At 47.5% G+C, this 20,961-nt stretch overlaps 1 protein-coding gene across 3 annotated transcripts in view; it reads right to left on the bottom strand.

Moving 5' to 3' along the window:
* Positions 1-642: 642 nt before the first annotated feature.
* The window catches only part of LOC140125889 (solute carrier organic anion transporter family member 1C1-like), a 36,317-nt gene continuing 15,998 nt past the window's right edge, over positions 643-20,961 (bottom strand). For all 3 annotated transcript variants that reach the window (XM_072144774.1, XM_072144775.1, XM_072144776.1), the window contains 6 exons: positions 16,834-17,029; positions 16,596-16,761; positions 5,704-5,888; positions 3,134-3,198; positions 1,044-1,161; positions 643-957 (listed from right to left, as the gene is read on the bottom strand). In XM_072144774.1, coding sequence (XP_072000875.1) covers positions 768-957; positions 1,044-1,161; positions 3,134-3,198; positions 5,704-5,888; positions 16,596-16,761; positions 16,834-17,029 — 920 coding nt within the window. In that variant the 3' untranslated portion in view covers positions 643-767. The remainder of the gene's footprint in view (positions 958-1,043; positions 1,162-3,133; positions 3,199-5,703; positions 5,889-16,595; positions 16,762-16,833; positions 17,030-20,961) is intronic.

Genomic DNA, 20,961 nt, shown 5'->3' with positions numbered 1-20,961 from the left:
TGCACCAAGAAAACGAACGACCAGGAGACTTGAAATGTCGGACGAGTGTCGGGGATATGTGCGTTCACATTGAGTGACAAAAAGAAGCTACATTGTGGCCCTGACATTTAATTGATATGGTGCATAACAGCAACGTAAGAGTCCACCAAAAACTGCCCCAAAGCCAATAATAAATGCCCCACACACACTTTACGCATTGGTGAGGCAGGCGCTTGGTGGTGCCTCTTCTTAAGGTACAGAGGGGAATGGGAAATCTACGAGGAAGCAAGGACTTGGTGGCTGTAAAATCAGAAGCAATGACAGGACAGCAGGATGATGAGCACCCAGTGACCACCCAGTTGGCCAAGATCCAGGGACTTGGATGGTCCTTCCAACCACCACAAGTTATGTTATATATGAAGAATAGGAATGAGGATCGGGCAGTTGGCTGTAGGACAGATATCAGAGGAGGGAGGAGCACAGGGGTCTCTCCCAGGGTCCTACTTTTTGTGATATGTTTGTAGGAGAAGGGGTTTGGTTGGGAAGTTATTTGTGGCTGATAACACAACAAACCCATGAGGTTGTTTCGGCAGCCGGTTGTTGCGTCCAATATCTTCTACTATTACTCCCACCATTGTCAGGCAGGACTGATAGAGACGTGAGGCAGCCGTGGATATATATTTTATTAGATCTGTACATTGTGTGACCAGTCATGTGACCAGAGCCAAGCTATTAAATTCATCATGATCCTCCTTCCAGGACCTCTCATGACCTTGGGTTGGGGGTCATTAAATAAAAGTTTGTTTCTCTATTTCGGGGGCATCATTTGGCCCTTTCCCACCATCTTCGGGGGGATCCGGTCTCTTGGTCTCGTTCCCTTTCTTCACTGGATGCTTCTTCTTCACCATAGATATAAAGCAGAGGAAGAAGATGAAGGACGGGGCCCAGAGCCCATCGGTGAGGCCCTGGAAGGTGTTCCTGCAGGAGAGGAAGGAGGGACATGATCCATTGTGTCACAGACCCGGCTAAATCTTATTTTGATGACCTTTATAGGACCTCATTACCTGAAGGAGTGGGTGTCATACATGCGACAAGCCCCCCGCCCTCCACAGGGTTTTGTCCCCCACATCAGGCAGGTTCTATCGATGAGAGCCCCAAAGTAAATTGGAGATGGGATTCCGGCTGTAGGAGAAGAAGAGGACACCGGATTAGATGCAGTGGCGGATTAAGTGTCCCATGGGCCACAGGCTGTTCACAAGACTAGGGCCCCCCAGCATCCAAACCAACATGTGCCTGCATGTTAGGACTTATATATTATATATAATTATATATATCCTCTATATCCTCTATAAACTCTATATCCTTAATCTTATTGTAACGGTACACAGAACACAGAACTAGAGGAAACAGGAGCGTTGGAGAGGTAAGTCCGGGCTGGGGGTTACTGGGCACACACCGAGGGGCATGGGTGTGCCTGCGATCCATACCGCAGATCGCAGTTATGGCCATGACAGTACTACCTTCCTTCAGGACCCCTCTTCTTCTGCCTCTTCTTCCGTCTCCTCAAATTCTTCATAGTGACAGGACACCTAAGGAGGAGAACAGGGACCGACAGATGTGGAGACACCGCATACATACTGAGAGAAGTCCCACCCAGGACCCCAAGGTGTTGGTGTCTCCTAGACCTGGAATTGACACCATACAGGCAGAGGTTTTGCTGAAAACATCTAGAATGTCCCTTGACTGGAGCGGCTCTTGGAAAGCCGGAGACTGGAGCAGGTCTGGGAAGCCACAGACTGGAGTGGCTTCTGGAAAGTTGAAGACTGGAACGGCTTCTGGAAAAGCCACAGACTGGAGTGGATCTTGGAAAGCTGGAGACTGGAGCGGCTTCTGGAAAGTCGGAGACTGGAAGGGCTTCTGGAAAAGCCGCAGACAAAAGCATCTCTTGGGAAACCGGAGACTGAAGAGGCTCTTGGGAAGCCGGAGACTGGAACGGCTTCTGGAAAGCCAGAGCCAAGCGAGGTGGCTGTGGTAGCCCGACCTTGAAGTTGCTGGGGTTCAAGCAGACGTTCAAGCATGGCAGCAACTCTGCCTAGTTGTTCCTCCTGGAAAGTGAGCAGGCAGGACTGCGGGGCGACCGCTTCAGAAAAAACTGCCAGCAAATGATGAGAATCCTTGGCGGTGTTCCTGATCCTGGTGGAGTCCATAGCTGGATCTTGCTGTAACGGTACACAGACAATAGAACTAGAGTCTCTGTGGGAAGAGTCCGAAAGGGGGAGTCTTTGGACCAGTGGACCCTCTGGACCACCACGGGAGATGTAGATGGTACTGGCCAACACCAGGCACCTGGTCTTCACCAGAGCCCACCACAAAGCGGGATGGTCTTGCTGCGGCAGGGTACCACCAGGTCATACCACGGGTGCGACAAGGCCCGTGGTGGAAGCCAGGGAAACAGGGGTAGCAGAACGCAGTCCGAGCCTGGGGTGACAGCAGGAGTGCGGCTTGGTACGATGAGCTGGAACTCACGGCTGGCAAGCAGGCAGGAGCTGGCACAGGACCTAGTCAAACAGGAATGGAAAAGCCTCACCGCACTGCACTCTGCTGGCTGTGCCGACTCTGTTCCCCGGCTCTTCTGCCGCTCTTCTCCAGCTCCTCCGCACTGACACCTTCGCTGACTCCCTCAGAACTCTCTCACTACTTCTAACTCCTCCTTTCTTTTCCCCATAATTCCCCATGTCTACAACTGATGCCCCCCTTTACAGGATGTCCACAGCAGATGCCCCCTTTACAGGATGACCACAGCAGGTGAGCTCTATTAATAAAATGTCCACAGCAGAGCCCTCTGGGAAAAAAACCTCTGTACTTACCCTCAGCCTCTCCTTCCAGGCCCTGTGGCTCCGTCTTCTTCTCTTCCTTCCCTCACAGCGCATACACAATGATATCACGTGACTATGACACCGCCACGTGAGGCCAAAGGTAAGGATAGAGGGGTGTTTTTACGGTGGATCTTCATAAAGGGCCCAGGTTTGGGCTCCTCACAAGTCAAAGGCCCCAGGCGCCCGTCCATAGCGCCTATATGAAGATCCGCCATTGATTAGATGCCACTAGGGCTTCCTGCAAGGCGACACGCGTTACCACCAAGATCTCTACTCACCTAATGTCCTGATGAGTAACATGTAGACCCCAACCCCCAGGGATTTCAGCTCTGAAGGGAGGCACCTGCAGAGATATAAGGGAGCACTGGCAATCAGGAGTGCACCGGCCATAAGGCAAGTTTAGCTATTTGCCTCAGGGAGCCCCATCTTCAGTAAGAGAGGGGGCAGCATTAGGGGCGCAGTCACTTGCTACAAAGCAGAACCTGACAATTAAAATAGTGTCTCTTAACACCCAATGTCATCCTGTGTGCCAGACATGGCACCGGGGACCCACTTACCCTGATATATGACTAGTGGAGGGGGCTGTGGGGCTGATATGTGACTAGTGGAGGGGGCTGTGGGGCTGATATATGACTAGTGGAGGGGGCTGTGGGGCTGATATATGACTAGTGGAGGGGGCTGTGGGGCTGATATATGACTAGTGGAGGGGGCTGTGGGGCTGATATGTGACTAGTGGAGGGGGCTGTGGGGCTGATATATGACTAGTGGAGGGGGCTGTGGGGCTGATATATGACTAGTGGAGGGGGCTGTGGGGCTGATATGTGACTAGTGGAGGGGAGTATAAACAGATAGTGCTGCTCCCTAGTATCTCCCTTTATATACAGATAGTACTGCTCCCTAGTATCTCCCTGTATATACAGATAGTACTGCTCCCTAGTATCTCCCTGTATATACAGATAGTACTGCTCCCTAGTATCTCCCTGTATATACAGATAGTACTGCTCCCTAGTATCTCCCTGTATATACAGATAGTACTGCTCCCTAGTATCTCCCTCTATATAGAGATAGTACTGCCTCCTAGTATCTCCCTATCTATACAGATAGTACTGCTCCCTAGTATCTCCCTCTATATAGAGATAGTACTGCCTCCTAGTATCTCCCTATCTATACAGATAGTACTGCTCCCTAGTATCTCCCTGTATATACAGATAGTACTGCTCCCTAGTATCTCACTTTATACACAGATAGTACTGCTCCCTAGTATCTCACTTTATACATAGATAGTACTGATCCCTAGTATCTTCCTGTATATACAGATAGTACTGCCTCCTAGTATCTCCCTGTATATACAGATAGTACTGCTCTCTAGTATCTCCCTGTATATACAGATAGTACTGCCTCCTAGTATCTCTCTGTATATACAGATAGTACTGCTCCCTAGTATCTCCCTTTATATACAGATAGTACTGCTTCCTAGTATCTCCCTGTATATACAGATAGTACTGCTCTCTAGTATCTCCCTGTATATACAGATAGTACTGCCTCCTAGTATCTCTCGGTATATACAGATAGTACTGCTCCCTAGTATCTCCCTTTATATACAGATAGTACTGCCTCCTAGTATCTCGCTGTATATACAGATAGTACTGCCTCCTAGTATCTCCCTGTATATACAGATAGTACTGCTGTCTAGTATATCCCTGTACATACAGATAGTACTGCCTCCTAGTATCTCCCTATATATACAGATAGTACTGCTCTCTAGTATCTTCCTGTATATACAGAAAGTACTGCTCCCTAGTATCTTACTTTATACACAGATAGTACTGCTCCCTAGTATCTTCCTGTATATACAAATAGTACTGCCTCCTAGTATCTCCCTGTATATACAGATAGTACTTCTCTCTAGTATTTCCCTGTATATACAGATAGTACTGCCTCCTAGTATCTCCCTGTATATACAGATAGTACTGATCCCTAGTATCTCTCTGTATATACAGATAGTACTGCCTCCTAGTATCTCCCTTTATATACAGATAGTACTGCCTCCTAGTATCTCCCTGTATATACAGATAGTACTGCCTCCTAGTATCTCCCTGTATATACAGATAGTACTGCTGTCTAGTATATCCCTGTACATACAGATAGTACTGCCCCCTAGTATCTCCCTGTATATACAGATAGTACTTCTCTCTAGTATTTCCCTGTATATACAGATAGTACTGCCTCCTAGTATCTCCCTGTATATACAGATAGTACTGATCCCTAGTATCTCTGTATATACAGATAGTACTGCCTCCTAGTATCTCCTTTTATATACAGATAGTATTGCCTCCTAGTATCTCCCTGTATATACAGATAGTACTGCCTCCTAGTATCTCCCTGTATATACAGATAGTACTGCTGTCTAGTATATCCCTGTACATACAGATAGTACTGCCTCCTAGTATCTCCCTGTATATACAGATAGTACTTCTCTCTAGTATTTCCCTGTATATACAGATAGTACTGCCTCCTAGTATCTCCCTGTATATACAGATAGTACTGATCCCTAGTATCTCTGTATATACAGATAGTACTGCCTCCTAGTATCTCCTTTTATATACAGATAGTGCTGCTCCCTAGTATCTCCCTGTATATACAGATAGTACTGCCTCCTAGTATCTCCCTTTATATACAGATAGTACTGCCTCCTAGTATCTCCCTTTATATACAGATAGTACTGCCTCCTAGTATCTCCCTTTATATACAGATAGTACTGCCTCCTAGTATCTCCCTTTATATACAGATAGTACTGCATATGCTGCATAAGTTACAAAGAAAAGATCGGAGATCTGCAGGGACTCACCAGAGCAGAATGACATAGGCCGGAGTTGCTCCACTGGAATATGATAATGTAATCAGCGCTTGCATGATAACATATATAATAAACATTGTGTCACATTCGCCACCGCGAGGACACAAGCCGAGGACCACGGAGGAATTTACTGAGGGGACACCCATGGACTCAATGCAGGAGCAGCTCTGATAAACCTGTAATAACCCAGAGACAACACTGATTATAATGTACAAGACCCTGATTATTACACAACTCACTGATTATTACAAGAAACAAAAATGAGAAGTGTCCCCATGTAGAAGGATAAAAGCACAGAAACAGGAATAGAGACAGTACAGAGAAGTGTTCCTATGTTGCAGTATACGGAGAGGGTGAGAGACAATGAAGAGAAGTGTGAACTTATAGCTTGATTTAAGTGCAGGGAGAGGGGAGAGAAAATAGAGTTGTGTTCCATGTAGTAGGATAAAAATCAGGAAGAGGGGGAGAGACAGTACAGAGAAGTGTCCCCATGTAGCTGTATAGAAGAGCAGAGAGAGGGGGAGAGGCAGTACAGAGAAGTGTCCCCGTGTATCAGGATAGAAGAGCAGGGGGAGAGGGGGAGACAGTACAGAGTAGTATCCTGTGTATCAGGATAGAAGATCAGGGGGAAGGTGAAAGACAGTACAGAGAAGTGTCCTGTGTAGCAGGATAGAAGAGCAGGGAGAGGGGAGAGACAGTACAGAGAAGTGTCCCCATGTAGCTGTGTAGAAGAGCAGGGAGAGGGAGAGACAGTACAGAGAAGTGTCCTGTGTAGCTGTATAGAAGAGCAGAGAGAGGGGGAGAGACAGTACAGAGAAGTGTCCCCGTGTATCAGGATAGAAGAGCGGGGAGAGGGAGAGACAGTACAGAGAAGTGTCCCCATGTAGCTGTATAGAAGAGCAGAGAGAGGGGGAGAGACAGTACAGAGAAGTGTCCCCGTGTATCAGGATAGAAGAGCAGGGGGAGAGGGGGAGACAGTACAGAGTAGTATCCTGTGTATCAGGATAGAAGATCAGGGGGAAGGTGAAAGACAGTACAGAGAAGTGTCCTGTGTAGCAGGATAGAAGAGCAGGGAGAGGGGAGAGACAGTACAGAGAAGTGTCCCCATGTAGCTGTGTAGAAGAGCAGAGAGAGGGGGAGAGACAGGACAGAGAAGTGTCCCTGTGTAGCAGGATAGAAGAACAGGGAGAGGGGAGAGACAGTACAGAGAATTGTCCTGTGTAGCAGGATAGAAGAGTAAGGAGAGAGAGAGACAGTACAGAGAAGTGTCCCTGTGTAGCAGGATAGAAGAACAGGGAGAGGGAGAGAGACAGTACAGAGAAGTGTCCCGTGTAGCAGGATAGAAGAGCAGGGAGAGGGGGGGAGACAGTACAGAGAAGTTTCCCGTGTATCAGGATAGAAGAACAGGGAGAGGGAGAGAGACAGTACAGAGAAGTGTCCTGTGTAGCAGGAGGGAAGAATGTGGTTAGGTAGACTCACAGTACTGAGAAGTCTCCCCGTGTAGCAGGATAGAAGAGTGTGGATAGGGAGAGTGACAGTATAGATAAGTGTCCCCATGTAGCCAAATAGAAGAGCGTGGAGCAAGGGAGAAGTATCCCCATGTAGAAGGATAAAAGAGCAGGAAGACTGAAGCGCAGGGACAATGGAAGAGAAAGTATGTTTTCTGTGCAGCAGAATAAAAAAGCAGAAAGAGGCGGAGAGACATAGAATTGTCCTTTTATAAAAGGATAAAAGAGGGGTGAAGACAGTACACAGAAGTGTCCCATGTAGCAGGGTTGAAGTACGGGAAGAGGGGAAAAAAATTACAGAGAAGTGTCTCTGTAACAGGATGGAAGAGCAGAGAGAGGTGGAGAAACAGTACAGTGAAGTGTCCACATGTAGAATGATAGAAGAGCAGGGAGTGGGGGAGCGACAGTTCTCGTGGCTGACCCGTGTAGCAGGATTTAAGCAAAGGTAAAGGGAGAGAGACAGTACAGAGAAGTTTTCCCATGTAGCTGGATAGAAAAGCGTAGAGAAAGGGAGAGACATTACAGAAAATTTTTCTGTGTAGCAGAATACAAGAGCAGGGTGAGTGGAAAAGACAGTACTGAGAAGTTTCCCCTTGTAGCAGTATAGAAGAACAAGGAATGGGGAGAGACTGTACAGAAAAGTGTCCGGTTTAGCAGGACTAGGGGGAGAGAAAGTACAGAGAAGTGTCCTTTTGTAGCTGGATATAAGAACAGTGAAAAAGGGAAAGAAAGTACAGAGAAGTGAGCCAGTTTTGCAGGATAGAAAAGCAGGGAGAAGGAAAGACAGTACAGAGAAGAGTCCCCATCATCTAACCAGATAGAAGAGCAGAGAAATGGGCGAAAGAATAATGAGAGGTGTGTTCATGTAGAAGGATGAAAGAGCAGGAAGAGGTATAGAGACAGTACAGAGAAGTGTCAATATGCCGGAGTATAGAAAAGCAGGGAAAGAAGGAGAGACAGTACAAAGAAGTGTCTCCACATAACAAATAAAGCGCAGGGAGAAGGGAGAGAATGTACAAAGAAGTGTACCATTTAGCAGGCAAAAAAAGCAGGGAGAGGGTAAAAGACAGTACAGAGAAGTTTACCCATGTAGAAGGATTGAACAGGGAAGAGGTTGAGAGAAAGTACAGAGAATCGCCCCCCATGTAGATGCGTACAAAAGCAAGGAAAGGGGAAGAGTCAGTAAAGAGAAATATCCTGTGTAGCAGAATTAAAGCACAAGGACAGAGGGATAGACAGTACATTGAAGTTTCCCCGTTTAGCATGAAAAAAAGAGCAGGGAGATAGAGAGAGATAGTACAGAGGAGTGTCCCATATAGCTGAACAGAATAGCAGGATGTAGCATGTAGCAGGATGTAGCATGTAGCAGGATAGAAGATAAGGGAAAGGGGAAGAGACAGTACAGAGAAGTGTCCTGTGTAGCAGGATAGAAGAGCAGGGAGAAGGGGAGAGACAGTACAGAGAAGTGTCCTGTGTAGCAGGATAGAAGAGAAGGGAAAGGGGGAGACAGTACAGAGAAGTGTCCTGTGTAGCAGGATAGAAGAGCAGGGAAAGGGGGAGAGACAGTACAGAGAAGTGTCCTGTGTAGCAGGATAGAAGAGAAGGGAAAGGGGGAGACAGTACAGAGAAGTGTCCTGTGTAGCAGGATAGAAGAGCAGGGAAAGGGGGAGAGACAGTACAGAGAAGTGTCCTGTGTAGCAGGATAGAAGAGCAGGGAGAGGGGGAGAGACAGTACAGAGAAGTGTCCTGTGTAGCAGGATAGAAGAGCAGGGAGAGCGGGAGAGACAGTACAGAGAAGTGTCCTGTGTAGCAGGATAGAAGAGCAGGGAGAGGGCTAGAGACAGTACTGAGAAGTGTCCCCATATAGCAGGACAGAAGATAAGGGAAAGGGGAAAAGACAGTACAGAGTAGTGTCTCTGTGTAGCAGGATAGAAGAGCAGGGAGAGGTGGAGATACAGTACAGTGAAGTGTCCTGTGTAGCAGGATAGAAGAGCAGGGAGAGGGCTAGCGACAGTACAGTGAAGTGTCCTATATAGCAGGATAGAAGAGCAGGGAGAGACAGTACAGAGAAGTGTCCTGTGTAGCAGGATAGTAGAGCAGGGGAGGGGGAGAGACAGTACAGAGCAGTGTCCTGTGTAGCAGGATAGAAGACCAGGGAGAGGGGAGAGACAGTACAGAGAAGTTTACCCATGTAGAAGGATTGAACAGGGAAGAGGTTGAGAGAAAGTACAGAGAATCGCCCCCCATGTAGATGCGTACAAAAGCAAGGAAAGGGGAAGAGTCAGTAAAGAGAAATATCCTGTGTAGCAGAATTAAAGCACAAGGAGAGAGGGATAGACAGTACATTGAAGTTTCCCCGTTTAGCATGAAAAAAAGAGCAGGGAGATGGAGAGAGATAGTACAGAGGAGTGTCCCATATAGCTGAACAGAATAGCAGGATGTAGCATGTAGCAGGATGTAGCATGTAGCAGGATAGAAGATAAGGGAAAGGGGAAGAGACAGTACAGAGAAGTGTCCTGTGTAGCAGGGTAGAAGAGCAGGGAAAGGGGGAGAGACAGTACAGAGAAGTGTCCTGTGTAGCAGGATAGAAGAGCAGGGAGAGGGGGAGAGACAGTACAGAGAAGTGTCCTGTGTAGCAGGATAGAAGAGAAGGGAAAGGGGGAGACAGTACAGAGAAGTGTCCTGTGTAGCAGGAAAGAAGAGCAGGGAAAGGGGGAGAGACAGTACAGAGAAGTGTCCTGTGTAGCAGGATAGAAGATAAGGGAGAAGGGAAGAGACAGTACAGAGAAGTGTCCTGTGTAGCAGGATAGAAGAGCAGGGGGAGGGGGAGAGACAGTACAGAGAAGTGTCCTGTGTAGCAGGATAGAAGAGCAGGGAGAGGGGGAGAGACAGTACAGAGAAGTGTCCTGTGTAGCAGGATAGAAGAGCAGGGGGAGGGGGAGAGACAGTACAGAGAAGTGTCCTGTGTAGCAGGATAGAAGAGCAGGGAGAGGGGGAGAGACAGTACAGAGAAGTGTCCTGTGTAGCAGGATAGAAGAGCAGGGAGAGGGGGAGAGACAGTACAGAGAAGTGTCCTGTGTAGCAGGATAGAAGAGCATGGAGAGGGCTAGAGACAGTACAGAGAAGTGTCCCCATATAGCAGGACAGAAGATAAGGGAAAGGGGAAGAGACAGTACAGAGAAGTGTCTCTGTGTAGCAGGATAGAAGACCAGGGAGAGGTGGAGATACAGTACAGTGAAGTGTCCTGTGTAGCAGGATAGAAGAGCAGGGAGAGGGCTAGTGGCAGTACAGTGAAGTGTCCTATATAGCAGGATAGAAGAGCAGGGAGAGGGGCAGAGACAGTACAGAGAAGTGTCCTGTGTAGCAGGATAGAAGAGCATGGAGAGACAGTACAGAGAAGTGTCCTGTGTAGCAGGATAGTAGAGCAGGGGAGGGGGAGAGACAGTACAGAGCAGTGTCCTGTGTAGCAGGATAGAAGACCAGGGAGAGGGGAGAGACAGTACAGAGAAGTTTACCCATGTAGAAGGATTGAACAGGGAAGAGGTTGAGAGAAAGTACAGAGAATCGCCCCCCATGTAGATGCGTACAAAAGCAAGGAAAGGGGAAGAGTCAGTAAAGAGAAATATCCTGTGTAGCAGAATTAAAGCACAAGGAGAGAGGGATAGACCCTATATTGAAGTTTCCCCGTTTAGCATGAAAAAAGAGCAGGGAGATGGAGAGAGATAGTACAGAGAAGTGTCCCATATAGCTGAACAGAATAGCAGGATGTAGCATGTAGCAGGATGTAGCATGTAGCAGGATAGAAGATAAGGGAAAGGGGAAGAGACAGTACAGAGAAGTGTCCTGTGTAGCAGGATAGAAGATAAGGGAGAAGGGAAGAGACAGTACAGAGAAGTGTCCTGTGTAGCAGGATAGAAGATAAGGGAGAAGGGAAGAGACAGTACAGAGAAGTGTCCTGTGTAGCAGGATAGAAGAGCAGGGGGAGGGGGAGAGACAGTACAGAGAAGTGTCCTGTGTAGCAGGATAGAAGAGCAGGGAGAGGGGGAGAGACAGTACAGAGAAGTGTCCTGTGTAGCAGGATAGAAGAGCAGGGAGAGGGGCACAGACAGTACAGAGAAGTGTCCTGTGTAGCTGGATAGAAGAGAAGGGAAAGGGGGAGACAGTACAGAGAAGTGTCCTGTGTAGCAGGATAGAAGAGCAGGGAGAGGGCTAGAGACAGTACAGAGAAGTGTCCCCATATAGCAGGATAGAAGATAAGGGAAAGGGGAAGAGACAGTACAGAGAAGTGTCTCTGTGTAGCAGGATAGAAGAGCAGGGAGAGGTGGAGATACAGTACAGTGAAGTGTCCTGTGTAGCAGGATAGAAGAGCAGGGAGAGGAGGAGATACAGTACAGTGAAGTGCCCTATATAGCAGGATAGAAGAGCAGGGAGAGGGCTAGCGACAGTACAGAGAAGTGTCCTATATAGCAGGATAGAAGAGCAGGGAGAGACAGTACAGAGAAGTGTCCAGTGTAGCAGGATAGTAGAGCAGGGAGAGGGGGAGAGACAGTACAGAGAAGTGTCCTGTGTAGCAGGATTGATGCGCGGGGGGCAAGTGGAAGACAAATTACAAAGAAGTGTCTCTGAGTAGCAGGATTGAAAAGCAGGGAAAGGGGAGAGACAGTACAGAGACAGTATAGAAAAAAAGGAAGAGGGGAAGAAACAGTGCATTGAAGCGCAAGGGTAGAGAAAGTACAGAGAAGTGCCCTATGCAGCAGGATAATAAAACACGGAGAGGGGGAGAGACTGTACAGAGATGTACAGCAGCATTAATGCACAGGGAGAGGGTGAGAGAAAGTTCAGAAAAGCGCCCTAGCAGGATTGAATCAGGGGGAGATGGGAAGAGAAAATGCAGAGAAGTGTCCCTGTGCAACAGGATAGAAGAGAATGGAGAGTTGGGGAGACAGTACAGTAAAGTGTTGCAGTATAGAAGAGCATGGATAGGGGTGGATAGTACAGAGAACTGTCCCTGTGTTTCAGAATAGAAGAGCAGCCAGAGACAGTACAGAGAAGTGTCCCAGTGTAGCAGGAGAGTAGACCAGGGTGAGGGGAGAGACAGTACAGAGAAGTGTCCACATGTATAAGGATAGAAGAGCAGGGAGTGGATATTTTGGGAAGTTTTCCGTGTAGCAGGACTGAAGTGCAGGGAAAAGTTAAGAGACAGTACAGAGAAGTTTCCCCATGTAGTTCGACAGAAAAGCAGATAGAGGGGAGACATAGTACATAAAAGAGTCTCGGTGTTGCTGAATAGAAGATTACTCAGTGGTAGAGACATTACAGAAAATTTTCCTGTGTAGCAGAATACAAGAGCAGGGTGAGCAGAATAGACAGTACTGTGTCCCCGTGTAGCAGGATAGAAAAAGTTGAAAAGGGGAGAGAAAAGTGCCAGCAGTGCAAGTGGGAGAGAAATTACAGAGAATTGTTCTTATGTAACTGGATAGAAGAGCAGCGAGAAAGGGAGAGAAAGTACAGAGAAGTGCACCAGTGTTGCAGGAGAGAATAGCAGTCAGCGGTAGAGACATTACAGAAAAGTGTCCAATGTAGCAGGATAGAAGAGCATGGAAAGGGGGGATACCGTACAGAGAAGTGTCCCGTGTATCAGGATAGAAAAGCAGAGAGAGGGGGATCAGACAATACAGAGAAGTGTCCCCATGTGATAGGATATAAGAGTAGGTTGAGAGGGAGACAGTACAGATAAGTGTCCTGTGTAGCAGGATTGAAGTGCAGGAAGAGAGGAGAAAAAGCAGCAGGGAGAGGTGGAGAGACAGTACAGAGAAGTGTCCTGATGTAACAGGATAGAAAAGTGGCAAGAAAAGGAGAAGACTGTACAGAGTGGAGGAGAGACTGTATAGAGATGTTAGAGATGTTAACACGTGCCGCAGGATTGAAGCGCAAGGAAAGGGTGAGAAAAAGTGTAGAGAAATGTCCCCATGCAGCAGGATGAAAAAGCATGGAATGTGGAAGAGTCAGTAGAGAAAAGTGTCCTGTGTAGCAGGATAGTAGAGCAGGCGGGGGGTGTGTAACCATGTAACAGGATACAAGAGCAGGGGAATGGGTGAGACAGTAAAGAGAAGGGTTCCCTTGTAGTAGGATAAAAGAGCAGTGAGTAGGGGAGTCAGTACATTAAAGTTTCCCATTGTAGAAGGATAAAAGGGCAGGGAAAGGTGGAGAGACAGCACAGTGGAGTGTTCCCGTGTAGCAGGGTAAAAGATCAGGGAGATGGGGAGAGACAGTACAGAGAAGTGTCCCGTGTAGCAGGGTAAAAGATCAGGGAGAGGGGGAGAGACAGTACAGAGAAGTGTCATGTGTAGCAGGAGAGAAGAACAGGGAGAGGAGGAGGGACAGTACAGAGAAGTGTCCTGTGTAGCAGGATAGAATAGCAGGGAAAATGGCAGAGACAGTACAGAGAAGTGTCCTGTGTAGCAGGATAGAAGAGCAGGGAAAATATCAGAAACAGTACACAGAACTTTCCCCATGTAGCAAGATAAAAGAGCAGGGAGAGGGGGAGAGACAGTACAGAGAAGTGTCATTGTGTATCAGGACAGAAGAGCAGGGGGAGGGGGAGAGACAGAACAGAGAAGTGTACCTGGTAATACAACTGAAGAAGGATCCGTTCCGGATCCGAAACGCGTCTTGATTTTACCAATTTTTATTGAAATTTTATGGTTTTATTGGATAAATAAACCTATTCTTGGAACATAGTGCGCCGGGTCTTTTCTAAGATCTAAGGGACAGTCCATCGGGTCTCAAGCAACAGAGACCACTCTCTACCATTGTCTTCATCGGCACCACCGCCGAAACTACGCCCTGAAGGCAGCATCCCGTTCCATTCTACATGCGATCATATGCGTTGTGCCATAAGCACAACACAATAAGGTGAGTGCACACTTAGCACATGCACTAAACCACAATTACTGAGGAATTCTACACATTGAGTGCCCCCGCTCTCTCCTTTCTTCCCCCTCCTTCCTTTTTCTCAGGGTAGAAAAACAGGGAGAGGGGCACAGACAGTACAGAGAATTGTCCCTTCTGGCAGGATTTAAGAGCATGGAGAGGGGGAGAGACAGTACAGAGAAGTGTCCTGTGTAGGAGGATAGAAGAGCAGGGGGAGGGGGAGAGACAGTACAGAGAAGTGTCCTGTGTAGCAGGATAGAAGAGCAGGGAGAGGGGGAGAGACAGTACAGAGAAGTGTCCCATGTAGCAAGATAAAAGAGCAGGGAGAGGGGGAGAGACAGTACAGAGAAGTGTCATTGTGTATCAGGACAGAAGAGCAGGGGGAGGGGGAGAGACAGAACAGAGAAGTGTACCTGGTAATACAACTGAAGAAGGATCCGTTCCGGATCCGAAACGCGTCTTGATTTTACCAATTTTTATTGAAATTTTATGGTTTTATTGGATAAATAAACCTATTCTTGGAACATAGTGCGCCGGGTCTTTTCTAAGATCTAAGGGACAGTCCATCGGGTCTCAAGCAACAGAGACCACTCTCTACCATTGTCTTCATCGGCACCACCGCCGAAACTACGCCCTGAAGGCAGCATCCCGTTCCATTCTACATGCGATCATATGCGTTGTGCCATAAGCACAACACAATAAGGTGAGTGCACACTTAGCACATGCACTAAACCACAATTACTGAGGAATTCTACACATTGAGTGCCCCCGCTCTCTCCTTTCTTCCCCCTCCTTCCTTTTTCTCAGGGTTGAAAAACAGGGAGAGGGGCACAGACAGTACAGAGAATTGTCCCTTCTGGCAGGATTTAAGAGCATGGAGAGGGGGAGAGACAGTACAGAGAAGTGTCCTGTGTAGGAGGATAGAAGAGCAGGGGGAGGGGGAGAGACAGTACAGAGAAGTGTCCTGTGTAGCAGGATAGAAGAGCAGGGAGAGGGGGAGAGACAGTACAGAGAAGTGTCCCATGTAGCAGGATAAAAGAGCAGGCAGAGGGGGAGAGACAGTACAGAGCAGTGTCCCAGTGAAGCAGGATGGTAGAGCAGTGAGAGGGGAAGAGACAGTACAGAGAAGTGTCCTGTGTAGCAGGATAGACGAGCAGGGAGAGGGGCAGAGACAGTACAGAGAAGTGTCCTGTGTAGCAGTATAGAAGAGCACGGAGAAGGGCAGAGACAGTATAGAGATGTGTCAAACATATAGCAGGAGAGAAAAGCAGAGAGAGGGGGAGACACAGTACAGAGAAGTGTCCCGTGTATCAGGATAGAAGAGCAGGGAGAGGGAATAGACAGTGCAGAGAAGTGTCACTGTGTAGCAGGAAAGAAGAGCAGGGAAAGGGGAGAGACAGTACAGAGAAGTGTCCTGTGTAGCAGGATAGAAGAACAGGGAGAGGGGGAGAGACAGTACAGAGAAGTGTCCTGTGTAGCAGGATAGAAGAGCAGGGAGGTGGAGAGACAGTAAAGAGAAGTGTCCTGTGTAGCAGGATAGAAGAACAGGGAGAGGGGGAGCGACAGTACAGAGAAGTGTCCTGTGTAGCAGGATAGAAGAGCAGAGAGGTGGAGAGACAGTACAGAGAAGTGTCCTGTGTAGCAGGATAGAAGAGCAGAGAGGTGGAGAGACAGTACAGAGAAGTGTCCTGTGTAGCAGGATAGAAGAGCAGGGAGAGGGGAGAGACAGCACAGAGAAGTGTCCCCGTGTTGCAGGATAGAAGAGCAGGGGGAGGGGTAGAAACAGTACAGAGAAGTGTCCCTTCTAGCAGGGTAGAAGAGCAGGGAGAGGGGCACAGACAGTACAGAGAAGCGTCCCATCTGGCAGGATATAAGAGCACGGAGAGGGGCAGAGACAGTATAGAGATGTGTCAAACATATAGCAGGAGAGAAAAGCAGAGAGAGGGGGAGACACAGTACAGAGAAGTGTCCCGTGTATCAGGATAGAAGAGCAGGGAGAGGAGGAGAGACAGTACAGAGAAGTGTCCCCATGTAGCAGGATAGAAGAGCAGATAGAGGGGGGAGACAGTACAGAGAAGTGTCCCCATGTAGAAAGACAGAAAGCAGTTAGAGTTAAAAAGGTTGTGACATTACAGAGAAGTCTCCCAATGTACTGAGGAGGATACTGGCCAGAATTACAGAGGGGCAGCAGAAAATCAGCACTGGGCGATCTGCTGAGAAGGTCACTGGGCTCTGCTGTGGGGGTCATTCTCATGCTGGGGTGTGGAGGAGAAGCTTGTAGGAGGATCACATGTAAGAGCCCGATCCTCCTGAGACTCACAAGTGAGTAATAAGAGGGCGGAGCTTAGCATCACTGCTGGTTGTAACTTGTGACAATTCAGACGCCACAACTCTGATCCATCCGGCCCATTATTTTTTATCTGTTTTCCCCCTCGCACTCACTATGTGCTTTCCGGATCCGGTGGAGGACTTGCAGCCGGCCAGACACGCGGACACGTAGGTGATGTTATTGGCTCCGCACACGGGATCCCACTGCTGGGAGGAGCAGCTGCAGTCGGCGTTACAGGAGGAGAGGAGCTGCTGCTTTCCCCAGGTCTCCACTTTGCTCCTGTGATAGAATACAACTCAGTGACCCCTCATTATCTGCCCCCCTCATGTATATAATAACCCCAGGACTCACCCGTTATAAGACACCGTGATCCCCGCCACATCACCGTTCTCACATCCAGTGATGAAAACAGACAGAGACATGATGAAGGCCAAGAATGATAAGACGAAGACCAACTTAGAGGCCGTCAGAAGCCCCATCCTGTACCTCTTCATCAGGAAACCCCCCAGGAACATCCCCAGAGCTGCCGCCGGGAAGGTGGTGGCCCCTGGATATAGAAACATTCCAGCTTAAAAGCATTGTCTTTAAACAGGAGAAGACTGATCTGCTCAGAGGAAGCCAAAATCCAACTTTGTGGCCAGAATGACAAGCAATAAGCAGCACATCTCATCCCACTAAACACCCCACCCCACTGTCACACATGATGGGGGCATTATCCCTACTTGTGTAGCTGATGTCTGTGTGTCACATGTGTACAAGAGGAGAGAACATGTCAGGTACTTGTGCAGCTGATGTCTGTGTCTATCACATGTGTATAGGAGGAGAGAACATGTCAGGTACTTGTGTAGCTGATGTCTGTGTCTATCACATGTGTATAGGAGGAGAGAACATGTCAGGTACTTGTGTAGCTGATGTCTGTGTCTCTCACATGTGTATAGCAGGAGAGAACATGTCAGGTACTTGTGTAGCTGATGTCTGTGTCTATCACATGTGTATAGGAGGAGAGGACATGTCAGGTACTTGTGTAGCTGATGTCTATGTCTATCACATGTGTATAGGAGGAGAGAACATGTCAGGTACTTGTGTAGCTGATGTCTAGGTCTCTCACATGTGTATAGGAGGAGAGAACATGTAAGGTACTTGTGTAGCTGATGTCTGTGTCTATCACATGTGTATAGGAGGAGAGAACATGTCAGGTACTTGTGTAGCTGATGTCTGTGTCTATCACATGTGTATAGGAGGAGAGGACATGTCAGGTACTTGTGTAGATGATGTCTGTGTCTCTAACATGTGTATAGGAGGAGAGAACATGTCAGGTACTTGTGTAGCTGATGTATTTGTCTCTCACATGTGTATAGGAGGAGAGAACATGTGAGGTACTTGTGTAGCTGATGTCTGTGTCTCTCACATGTGTATAGGAGGGGAGAACATGTCAGGCACTTGTGTAGCTGATGTCTGTGTCTCACATGTGTATAGGAGGAGAGAACATGTAAGGTACTTGTGTAGCTGGTGTCTATGTCTCACATGTGTATAGGAGGAGAGAACATGTCAGGTACTTGTGTAGCTGATGTCTGTGTCTCACATGTGTATAGGAGGAGAGAACATGTCAGGTACTTTTGTAGCTGATGTCTGTGTCCCACATGTGTATAGGAGGAGAGAACATGTCAGGTACTTGTGTAGCTGATGTCTGTGTCTTACACATGTGTATAGGATGAGAGATCATGTCAGGTACTTGTGTAGCTGATGTCTGTGTCTATCACATGTGTATAGGAGGAGAGAACATGTCAGATACTTGTGTAGCTGATGTCTGTGTCTATCACATGTGTATAGGAGGAGAGAACATGTCAGGTACTTGTGTAGCTGATGTCTGTGTCTATCACATGTGTATAGGAGGAGAGAACATGTCAGGTACTTGTGTAGCTGATGTCTGTGTCTCTCACATGTGTATAGGAAAACATGTCAGGTACTTGTGTAGCTGATGTCTGTGTCTATCACATGTGTATAGGAGGAGAGAACATGTCAGGTACTTGTGTAGCTGATGTCTGTGTCTATCACATGTGTATAGGAGGAGAGAACATGTCAGGTACTTGTGTAGCTGATGTCTGTGTCTTACATGTGTATAGGAGGAGAGAACATGTCAGGTACTTGTGTAGCTGATGTCTGTCTCTCACTTATGTATAGGATTTGAGAACATTTTAGGTACTTGTGTAGCTGATGTCTGTGTCTCTCACATGTGTATAGGAGGAGAGAACATGTCAGGCACTTGTGTAGCTGATGTCTGTGTCTCACATGTGTATAGGAGGAGAGAACATGTCAGGCACTTGTGTAGCTGATTTCTGTGTCTCACATGTGTATAGGAGGAGAGAACATGTCAGGTACTTGTGTAGCTGATGTCTGTGTCTCTCACATGTGTATAGGAGGAGAGAACATGTCAGGCACTTGTGTAGCTGATGTCTGTGTCTCACATGTGTATAGGAGGAGAGAACATGTCAGGCACTTGTGTAGCTGATGTCTGTGTCTCACATGTGTATAGGAGGAGAGAACATGTCAGGTACTTGTGTAGCTAATGTCTGTGTTTTACATGTGTATAGGAGGAGAGAACATGTCAGGTACTTGTGTAGCTGATGTCTGTGTCTCACATGTGTATAGGAGGAGAGAACATGTCAGGTACTTGTGTAGCTGATGTCTGTGTCTCACACATGTGTGTAGGAGGAGAGATCATGTCAGGTACTTGTGTAGCTAATGTCTGTGTTTTACATCTGTATAGGAGGAGAGAACATGTCAGGTACTTGTGTAGCTAATGTCTGTGTTTTACATGTGTATAGGAGGAGAGAACATGTCAGGTACTTGTGTAGCTGATGTCTGTGTCTCACATGTGTATAAGAGGAGAGAACATGTCAGGTACTTGTGTAGCTGATGTCTGTGTCTCACATGTGTATAGGAGGAGAGAACATGTCAGGTACTTGTGTAGCTGATGTCTGTGTCTCACACATGTGTATAGGAGGAGAGATCATGTCAGGCACTTGTGTAGCTGATGTCTGTGTCTATCACATGTGTATAGGAGGAGAGAACATGTCAGGTACTTGTGTAGCTGATGTCTGTGTCTCACATGTGTATAGGAGGAGAGAACATGTCAGGTACTTGTGTAGCTAATGTCTGTGTTTTACATGTGTATAGGAGGAGAGAACATGTCAGGTACTTGTGTAGCTGATGTCTGTGTCTCACATGTGTATAGGAGGAGAGAACATGTCAGGTACTTGTGTAGCTGATGTCTGTGTCTCACATGTGTATAGGAGGAGAGAACATGTCAGGTACTTGTGTAGCTGATGTCTGTGTCTATCACATGTGTATAGGAGGAGAGAACATGTCAGGTACTTGTGTAGCTAATGTCTGTGTTTTACATGTGTATAGGAGGAGAGAACATGTCAGGTACTTGTGTAGCTGATGTCTGTGTCTCACATGTGTATAGGAGGAGAGAACATGTCAGGTACTTGTGTAGCTGATGTCTGTGTCTCACACATGTGTATAGGAGGAGAGATCATGTCAGGTACTTGTGTAGCTGATGTCTGTGTCTCTCACATGTGTATAGGAGGAGAGAACATGTCAGGTACTTGTGTAGCTGATGTCTGTGTCTCTCACATGTGTATATCAGGAGAGAACATGTCAGGCACTTGTGTAGCTGATGTCTGTGTCTCTCACATGTGTATAGGAGAAGAGAACATGTCAGGTACTTGTGTAGCTGATGTCTGTGTCTATCACATGTGTATAGGAGGAGAGAACATGTCAGGTACTTGTGTAGCTGATGTCTGTGTCTCTCACATGTGTATAGGAGGAGAGAACATGTCAGGCACTTGTGTAGCTGATGTCTGTGTTTTACATGTTGTGAGACACTGAAGGGGTTAACTGTGGATGGGCGGTATGTTTCCCCTAGGTTTTCATACTATGCGAGGCCTGAGTGCTGAGGTTGTGTTGTCCAACACCTTGGACACAGGTGGTGGGAGCAGCCTAATCAGTCTGCATAAAGCCGCTGAGCAGAGGTTTAAGTGTTTTCTCTCTGAAAGGAGGCTGGAGAGGACACAGCCCTGACCTCTGTGCCTGGAGCAGCGACTTATTTTATGTACTAGTGGTGAGTTAGAGAAACTCTGTTTAGTTAGCACCCTGACGGGTAGGATTTTGTTTGTTTAATGCCTGAATGTAAAGGCTGTTTTATTTTGCTGCTGCAATAAACGCAGGCGAGACCTGTTTTGGAGTGTACCTTGGTGTCACTGTCTTGAACTGCATCCCAACACCCCGCTACCTCAGACTCTACTGGGCCAAATCTCCCACATTGTGTATAGGAGGAGAGAACATGTCAGGCACTTGTGTAGCTGATGTCTGTGTTTTACATGTGTATAGGAGGAGAGAACATGTCAGGTACTTGTGTAGCTGATGTCTGTGTCTATCACATGTGTATAGGAGGAGAGAACATTTCAGGTACTT

The sequence above is a fragment of the Engystomops pustulosus genome, chromosome 4, assembly GCF_040894005.1.
Source record: "Engystomops pustulosus chromosome 4, aEngPut4.maternal, whole genome shotgun sequence".
NCBI lineage: Eukaryota > Metazoa > Chordata > Amphibia > Anura > Leptodactylidae > Engystomops > Engystomops pustulosus.
Note: the sequence above shows the minus strand (reverse complement) of the source record. Positions and strands in the feature narration are given on the sequence as shown.